This window comes from Arvicanthis niloticus, chromosome 3 (assembly GCF_011762505.2).
Source record: "Arvicanthis niloticus isolate mArvNil1 chromosome 3, mArvNil1.pat.X, whole genome shotgun sequence".
Classification (NCBI taxonomy): Eukaryota; Metazoa; Chordata; class Mammalia; order Rodentia; family Muridae; genus Arvicanthis; species Arvicanthis niloticus.
The window spans coordinates 122,694,772-122,703,953 of NC_047660.1; the positions used below are offsets into that span (position 1 = coordinate 122,694,772).

Below are 9,182 nucleotides of genomic sequence, written 5' to 3' on the forward strand. Positions count from 1 at the left end.
TGGAGTGGGGTCTTCACCTGATGATGCCTTGCAGGTCAGGAAGCTCCATCTAAGGACAGGATCCTCAAGTCTGCCCATAGCTGGGCCTCACCAAGTGGGCCCTATACTGAGCTCTGTGATTCTCTGTCAAGTTCTGTGATTATCTCCCTGCTGTGACCCACAGTATTTATGTCTGGGTGGGAAGAGCTGGTGAGTTACTGGGCCATCTGGCTAAGGGCTAGAGCATCCTTTAGTGGTGTGAGGGGTAGAGGCTGTGGAGCCCTGTCTGGATTTCACCTAGAGAGGCTAATACTAGATTTCAAGCTAAGGCTTTGCCTTAATTTATTCCCTCCTACAGGGCAGGTGTCTTCCTCCCCACTGTGTTGCTTGGAGTTGGGGGAGGCCTGAAGCAAGAAATGCCTTCCTGCCTTCTTCAGTGTATGATTTCTGTTTTAGCACCAGGCACTGCAATCTCACCCTGGCTTCCTTGGCTCTTGGGAAGGGAGGGTATGGGAAAAGTTGCAAACCGGCACCTGTAGGAAGGACTGCCCCATCACTTCCATCTTCAGGTGCTCATGGTCACCGACTTGCTCTCAAGTCTCCTAGTTCTTATCCTAGATTTCTTTAGTTCTGCAATTACTAAGTGACTGAGAGTCTTAGTGGTAAATGTGACATTTAGTCAGTGTCACACAAGGCTTCCAGCTTCTTGACTTCTTGCTCCATGTCATTTGCTGAACACTGGATATTGTAAACGTGTCTTAGTAACTCTGGATGCTGACCCACTTACTATTTGCTTGATTTTTAGATGGGAATTATTTTAACGGGGCTATTCTTCATCATCCCCTCTTCTCACCTCAGGGGAGGATGCCTTACAGGGTTCAGACACCCTGTGGTGGCAGCTTTGTCAGAGTTTTGAAATCTTTCTCTGACCATACCCAGCCGGTCAGCTTCACTCATTTCCAGCTGACTTCAGTAATGTTATATGGTACAAATTGTTCCTCAGACGGAACCAGTCAAACTTGGGCTCTGTTGGAGGGATACTCTCCAAAGTCAGTAAGTTGTTCTGATCCCAGCCAGCCCCCACCCCCACCCCATTCTCTCAGGCCAAAAGTAGCCAGCCATGATTAAGCTTATACATCCAGCAAAACTGCCTTTTCCTGCCATCCATACCACAGCCTTCATCTCTGAGAAACTTTCAGGCTTCAGTTCTCTGCACTTGTTTAAGGATGATGTTAGTTCCTCTGGAAAGGTTAGGAATTCTTTCTTCTGTGGTCTGCTGGTCCCCTCTTAAGGAAACTTGTGTTAGAGATGGAGATGGAGCAGCAAGGCCACATGTATGCACAAGGGGGGGGGGCGGGCAGGGACAGCGGCATCAGTGGCACCCTTGCCTTAGAAGCTGAGCCTTGGCTTGAAACTACACTTTATCTACAGGCCAAGGACCAGGTCAGTGATGAGGGGACAGAAGCACAGCTCTACGGTCACCTTCAGCAGTCTGAGGAGACAGACCCCTAAATATTTTAGGGGTCTCAAATCAGGAAAACCCCAGATTTATGGCTTCAGAAAAGAATCCTAGAACTAGCCAATACGAAGCAGAATTGGAGTCTTATTTAGAATATTAAGACAGGAGCCAAAGCGATGGCTCAGTGTTTAAGAGCATTGGTTGCTCTTCTGGAGGACTCAGGTTTCATTCCCAGCAACTACATGGTGATTCCCGGTTTCAGGGAATCTGATTCCGTCTTCAGATCTGCATGGACACTAATGATGCTCACAGTGCATGTGATACACGTAGACATGATACCTACACAGATAAAATAAGACAGGGATTTGGGCGGCTCAGTCACTATCATTGCACAAGCATGAGTACTTCAACACCCATGTAAAGAGCTGGATTTGAGAATTAGTGGAATGGCTGGCTCAGCTGCTGGGGGCGCTTGCCATCCAGTCTGAGGGACCTGATTCATTCCCTAAGAACCACATGGTGTAAGCAGGGAGCCTACTCCCTGAAATGTCCTAAGATCTTCATGAGCAACACACACACACACACACACACACACACACACACACACACTCAGTTAAAAAAAAAAACTAGCAAGCTGGCAAAGTGGTGTAAGCCTTTAATCCCAGCACTTGGGAGGCAGGCAGATCTCTGAGTTTGGTCTACAGAGCAAGTTCTAGAACAGCCAGGGCTATGCAGAGAAATCCTGTCTCAAAAAACAAAAACAAAAAATCAAAACAACAACAAAAATAAGAAGGAAAGAAAGAAGCCTGTTTTCAACAAGCGAGCAGCTTGTTGGGCAGCGCTGCCCTGAACAGGTTTATAATTTAAAGCCTGCAGCCAGTAGTGCTGCACTAGGGTTTTCTGCTTCTTGCTGGTGTGGAGCTCCAACCAGATGCTAAGGTGAGCAGCTCTCCATCCTCCTGTCTCCAGAATTCCTTCTCTGTCCTAGCCCACCTCAACTGGACGGGCTCAGTGTTGATCTAATGAGCAGGGTCTGGCTGGACACTGGGAACCTCTGCTTGACAACAGTCATGGAATGTAGCCTTAGGTACAGGGACAGACTGTGATGGCCTCCTGACTCCTGGGAAGGTAACTCCCCCACCTCCACCCCAAATGAGACTGGGTGTCCCAGGCTAGAATGGTTATGGGGGAGAGGGCTGTTCTTAGTGTGTATCAGTTCCTCGTGAATTCTGGAGCTTTTAAGTAAATGTTTCGTGGTTTATTTTTTGTTTGTTTTTTGTTTTTTTCATATCTTAAATAGTCTTGGGGCCTTTTCTAGCTACACTGGAGATCAGATCCTGTGAAGATTCTGCTATTTTATTGATAAAGTAGTTGTTGAAGTCTGGGAATTGCCACACAAACAATCACTCAGACACTGATCTCAAACAGGGCTGGTTTATCGAATGCACACCTCAAGACTGATTGATCAAGGATGTAGTCTAGATTCGGAAGCTAGACTGCAATCCCGACCCAGAATCCTACAGGGCTTTTAAGCCTGAGATCTACAAACATCTGTGTCAAGCTATCCCACCAATCAGGATTCATGGATAAAGAACGTCCTTAGGAACATGTCCTTGTTATACATTTAACCTGTTCCCATTGGTCCAGTTATTCAACTGTGGTGGGGTGCCTTGCCTTGCCTAGTATTCCTTTCCCAACTCGCCAACTAGGATGTCAGTAACCCACATACATGGTCTCTACTCACATACATGGTCTCTTTCTGCCAAGTAGGATGTCAATTTCCAAGGTCTCAGGTCCAAGCTTATTGTGGCTACCTATACAAAGCAGTTCTAACTGACCTCTGTTGTGATTGGTTCCTAAGAACACAAAAGCATAGAACATAACAGAATTTGGGTTAATGGTTAGCTCAGGCATGAAGAAGTTCCTAGTAGCAGTAATAACAGTATATGAGAAAGCATCCTTGTAGCAGCATAAACTAGCTGGTTAGACAGACAACAGTTACCCAGGCCTTAACAGTAGTGTGTTTGGGCCACCACCACTTCACTGTTGGCATTTAAGCAGCCTATAGATTATGAAATACTTTTATTAGAATGTTTCAGGAAGTCTATTCTCCTTCCAGCTAAAATTTAAAGTTTATTAGTAAAAGAAGCTTTTTTTTTTTTTTTTTTTTTTGAGAAGTGGGGAGGGGTTTCTCTGTCTAGCCCTGTCTATCTTGGAACTCACTCTATAGACCAGGCTGGCCTCAAACTCACAGAGATCCACCTGTCTTTGTCTCCTGAGTGATGGGATTAAAGGCATGGCCACCACTGCCTGGCTTTTGTTTTCTTTTAAATTTATTTTTACACTATAATCAGAACACATTGGTTCATGAACTCCCTGTATTTTTATGTGCATGAGTATCAGTTTCTATAATGTTCTGCATACATAAGAAGATGGCGCCAGTGATAGCACATCACATTGCTGCTTGCACCTTGTCTGCTTGTCTGCTCCTTACTGCACTGGCTTGCGTCTTTCTCCCAGCTGAGTCTTTGTCTTGCATAGGCAGTAGTTTATTAACACTTTGCATTCATAACTATTTGTTTAGATGCTATGTGACCATTTTGACCTAAATCCTGTCTTGTTAGAAATAATTATAGACTTCTAATCAATATAGTTGTTGTTTTAAAATTATTTTAATGCCATAAAGGAAAAGGTAGTTCTCCTATGCCCTGCTCTTATTTCCTCAAAAGGAAATAAACCTCTTGCTGTTTCTGTTCTCAACCAGCAGTTGCAAGAGCTCTGCCTAGAGACTCACTAGAAGGAGATGATTTTGAGAAGGAATTCTCATTTCTGAACAGCCTCCTAAGCCCCACTTCTTCGAGTGCTGCTGAATTTACACAGGAGCACCAGCCTGCCTGTGGGAGCCCCAGCACTGGCCTCACATCCCAGGAGCCTTCAGTGGGACCCGGGCCTCTCACTTCTTCCCAGTTCCTTCCTTCACAGCTCTTTGACCTTGGCCTTCATGCTGATGGAGCTTTCAACAGTAAGTGTTGAGACATTTGGATGTGTGCTTTGTGTTTGCTAAGCAAAAGTATTACGGCTATTGATACTAGAATTAAGAGAAGTAGGCGTTAATGTCAGTAAGATCTGCAGTCACATCAGTCAATTGGAAGAATATCAAATCGGTCCTCATTAGAGTTGTCAGCATGTCTAAAACAAGGTGAGGTGTCTCCTGGATACTTCACCAAACCCATGTGTTCCCCACCGACTGTTCCAGGGTCTGGCTTACACTTGATTCACTGAGCCACTACTGGGTCAGGTGATGCCACCACTGCCCCAAGAAAATTTGTTGTATTTTTTTCCTGCAGGTTCAGAATTAGCAAGAAAGAGAGAGAAAAGAAGGCAGGAGTGGAAGACAGTGGAACAAACAGGTGGTATGGGGGGAGGTGTGTGCAAGGGCCAGAGGGTTATCCCAGAGAAAGGGTCACCAGCAACCCTACTATCCTGTGTCCAGGGCTGCACATTGGGCATCACTTTGCTCCTGTACCTTTGCTGGTTATCAAATGAAACCCATCTGTTTCCCACTCCACCCCACTCCACTCCACTTAGAACTTCCCTTGGTTCCCCGTGTGCTGCAAGAGAGCCCAGAGGGCTTCACCCTCGGCTCCTCCGCACTTCTCTAGTTATTTTTCTAACAGATTCCGGTGTTAGCACTCGGGTGTTTGGGGGGCGGGGTTAAGACAGGGGTTTCTCTGTGTAGCCCTGGCTGTCCTGGAATTCACTCTGTAGATCAGGCTGGCCTTGAACTCAGAGAGATCCTCCTGCCTCTGCTCCAGGTACTGGGATTAAAGGTATGCACCACCACTGCCAGCCACCATCGCTTCTTCAGCAGTTTTCGAGAGCTCAGACATGAGTCAGAGTTATGGACTCCTAATCCAACCATGACCTTTCTCTGTTGCACATGGTTGTGCCGTCTGTCCTCCGGGACTCCAGTGCTTTGCTTCCTGTTTTCCTATCTACAGTTATTGTGTAGCTTTACTTACATCTCTCTCTCTCACGCTCTTTTTTTGTTTTGTTTTGTTTTTCAAGACAGGGTTTCTCTGTGTAGCCCTGGCTGTCCTGGAACTCACTCTGTAGACCAGGCTGGCTTTGAACTCAGAAATCCGCCTGCCTCTGCCTCCCACATGCTGGGATTAAAGGCGTGCGCCACCACTGCCCGGCTTGCTTACGTCTCTGTATCTCATCCCCTAGATACTGTTTTCTGAAGAACTCTCATGGCCCCAAGCTTCGGTCAATGTGTTATCTGTTATAGTAAAACCCTTTTGTTCATATTGTACTAAAGGCACATGTGAAGTCATTAAATAACTATTAAGGATGTGTTGACTATCCTAAAAGAAAGAATGGACAATATCAGTCCTTCTTGCCTAGCACAGTAAACCAATAAACCTTTAAAACAAATAGGGTAAGGGAGGAAAACCAGTAACTTGACAAAACAGGAAAACTTGAGTATAGAAATTTGCAGACCCTTCTCAATATCCTTAAATGTAAATGGTCTTCACTTTCCACAATTAAAAGGCACAGACCAAGCTATTGGGGGCAGCTTGATCAGTCAAGTGCTTACTTTCACAGGAGAATCCAGCTTTTTACTCTTTCTTGTTTCTCTGTCTTTCCTCCTTTCCCTAAGGCTGGGCTTCCCAAGAGGGATCAGAACACTTAGATACCTTGCCAGTACCTTCATAGCACCCAAAGAAATTAAAATGTAAGTCACTTTTTCCCATCACATCAATAGTCAGTGAGGTTCAGAAGAACTTAGGAAAGGACCACTTTGTCTCATAGTGTGAAAGAAAACCAGACCTCATTTGTGGTAGATGTGTTCCATCACTGAACTACCTCCCAGCTCAGAAGATACTCAAGTTGTATAATGCCTGCTGGCAAGAATGTCAGAGACCTAGAAGTAGTCTTAAATTTCTGTGGCATTACAGGTGTCTATGGACACTGGCCAGCTAACATCCAGCTTCCTCCGTGCAGGTCATTGCTTCAGACACTCTGTAATGTATCTTTGGTTTTTGGTGATGGGGCACTTTATTTTGCATAATGACCTCAGAGGCCATTCATCCTGCTTGAGTGTCAGCATTTGCCTAGTAAGGATAGAGGGAAGCACGTTTGGTTTGCAGCAGTCTAAGCAGACTTGTTTCTTCCCCATTAGTCATCTAACTACTATCCATTTAAATTCGTATTTTTTCTGTGGTTTATAGTCATCAATATACTTAATCATTTTGTGCTCAAATTTCTTGTTTGCTTGCAGAAGTCTTTTGGGCAGACTTCCAAATTTTTATGATACTAATACTTTAAAAGTTTTCAATGCATTCACATTATAGAAAAACTAAAAAATAAATTTTCCCCATGTGTTCTTTGAGTAGGTTTTATAAAATATTGTCACATTTGGCAAGCATAGTTCCTGCAAACCATACCTTGTTCTGTATTCTGTGTGTTCTAAATTGAAATACTTTAAATGGCAGACAGGGTTCTCACTGTATAGCTCTGCTGGCCCTGAAATCTTGCTTTTCCAGCCTCAACTTCCTGAGAGCTAGGATTATAGATGAAGTCCCGTCTTGATCATTAGTAGTTCTTACATAATTTCTATTGTTATAGCTGTTACTGAATTATGATTTTTCTCTTATTCCCCCTTCCTTCTTTCCTGTCTTCCTCTTTCCTTCTGTGGTCCTTCCTGGAGGTGGAACTTAGGGCCTCCACATGCTGGATGCCCTGCTAACTACATATTAGCCCGGATGGGATCTCCTTTTTCCTTCTTCCTGTACATTTGCTAGTTAGCATTCTATTGCATTTCGGCTCATGGTTTTAGAGTCTTGGTCCATGGTCCGTTGGTCACTGCTTCTGCACATGAGGCCCCATCGTACATCATGGCAGGGGCATGTTTGCCTCCTAGAAGCCAAGAACCAAAACGGAAGCAAAGGCTTGGCATCCCAGTAATGGATATAATGTCTTTCCATGGGACCTCAGCTATAAGTTGTGTGTACAGTGCTGGCCTTGAGCCCAGCTACGGGGCTACACCCTTGTCCTCAGCCAGCTCTTAAAGGTTCTACCACCTCCCAGTGTGGGATGACTGAGGACCATACATAGCATGTGGACTTCTGGATAGTCACGGTTCATAGAACACAGAAAACAATGGTACTGCCGGGCATGGTGATACAGGCCTTTAATCCAGCACATGGGATAGAGAGGCAGGTGGGGCTTTGTGAATTCAAGACCAGTGTGGTCCATATGGTGAGTTTCAATCTCCAGCAAAACTAACAAGAAAGAAGCAGAGGTCCTGAGAAAGACTGCTGTGTATCTGTAGTCTGAGGCTACTCTGCTTTGTCAGGGAAGAAAGAAAAGGAAAATGGCAGCTGTTGGCTCTGACCATAAAGTAATCCTGGAAAATTGATAACTTAGAAATTAAATCACTGCCAGGCAGTGGTGGCGCACACCTTTAATCCCAGCACTTGGGACGCAGAGGCAGGCGGATTTCTGAGTTGGAAGCCAGCCTGGTCTACAGAGTGAGTTCCAGGACAGCCAGGGCTACACAGAGAAACCTTGTCTTGAAAAACAAAACAAACAAACAAACAGAAGAAGAAGAAGAAGAAGAAGAAGAAGAAGAAGAAGAAGAAGAAGAAGAAGAAGAAGAAGAAGAAGAAGAAGAAGAAGAAGAAGAAATTAAATCATTAAGTGTGCCACTTTATTAATCATTAAATTCAGGACCAGGACCAGGACCAGGACCAGGATGTGAGCTCAGAAGTAGAACACTTACCTAGTATGCACAAGGTGTGGGTTCAACCCGTAGCACCATTAAAATAATACAGAAAAGCCAGACACAATGGCACATTCTTTTAATCCCCAGTCACCAGAAGTCAAATATTGGAACAAGATAAGCCAGGTCCAGCCTGGGCTACATAGCTAGTTGGAGGCCAACCTAAGCTATGTAGCAAGACTGCTACAGAACAAAACCAGCAACAACTCAGCCCCCCCCCCCCCCCAAATATATTAAAAACATAAGAATGCAGCACTGTGGCTAAAATGAGAAGGAAACCCCATGTTCACAAGAATGCAGGAGGACAACCTTACTGCTTATAGAAAATTACTATTAGAAAATTGCTTTTGCAGTTTCTGCTTTAATGGAACATGCTTATCAGTAAGCAGTTCCATTCCTAACTAGATAGCTGACAATTCATTTATATAGTAGCCAAAATAAATGCAAAAGACTTACCGTAATACTGCTGCTAACAGCTTGGTTCCCTGGGCATGAGGATGAAGAACAAACAGAATGATGTCACTTTACCATACATGCTCATCAGGGAGGTGTCAGGCACTGCTGCTGTAATCACCAGCCTTGGCATGATTACCAACAACCTGTACTCTCACATGTTATACTTAAGTGGTAAATTATATGACTGTTCCACAGATAGGAAACAGGAGCCCCTGAAGGCAGGCAGGCGACTTGCCCAGCATTGGTCAGTGGAGGTAGAACACTCAGGACACACAGCTATCCTTACATGGGTATAGCTGACATGACCTCAGTTCCCAGAACTAGAGCTGGACCCAAACTCAGATACTGCTGTGCAGCTGTGGCTCCTCTGGTGGAGCCGGTATTAACCATGATTTGGGGAAAAAGAGGCTTCCTCGACTCTGCTGAGTTGGACTACATTTGTTTCTCCACATGCTGTGACCCAGCTCACACTTAGTTCTTGGGTTCTCAGGCCTCTGCCCT

General features: G+C 44.8%; 1 protein-coding gene across 8 annotated transcripts in view; it reads left to right on the top strand.

The window, feature by feature from the left end:
- The window catches only part of Ica1l (islet cell autoantigen 1 like), a 56,460-nt gene that overhangs the window by 41,089 nt on the left and 6,189 nt on the right, over window positions 1–9,182 (top strand). For 4 of the 8 annotated variants that reach the window (XM_076931838.1, XM_076931837.1, XM_034499186.2 and 1 more), the window contains exons 10-11: window positions 4,203–4,460; window positions 4,786–4,848. In XM_076931838.1, the coding sequence (XP_076787953.1) occupies window positions 4,203–4,460; window positions 4,786–4,848 (321 nt within the window). Of the gene's footprint in view, window positions 1–4,202; window positions 4,461–4,785; window positions 4,849–5,253; window positions 6,028–6,101; window positions 6,177–9,182 lie in introns of those variants that run through there. The other 4 variants (XM_076931839.1, XM_076931836.1, XM_076931834.1 and 1 more) reach the window with 3 other exon arrangements.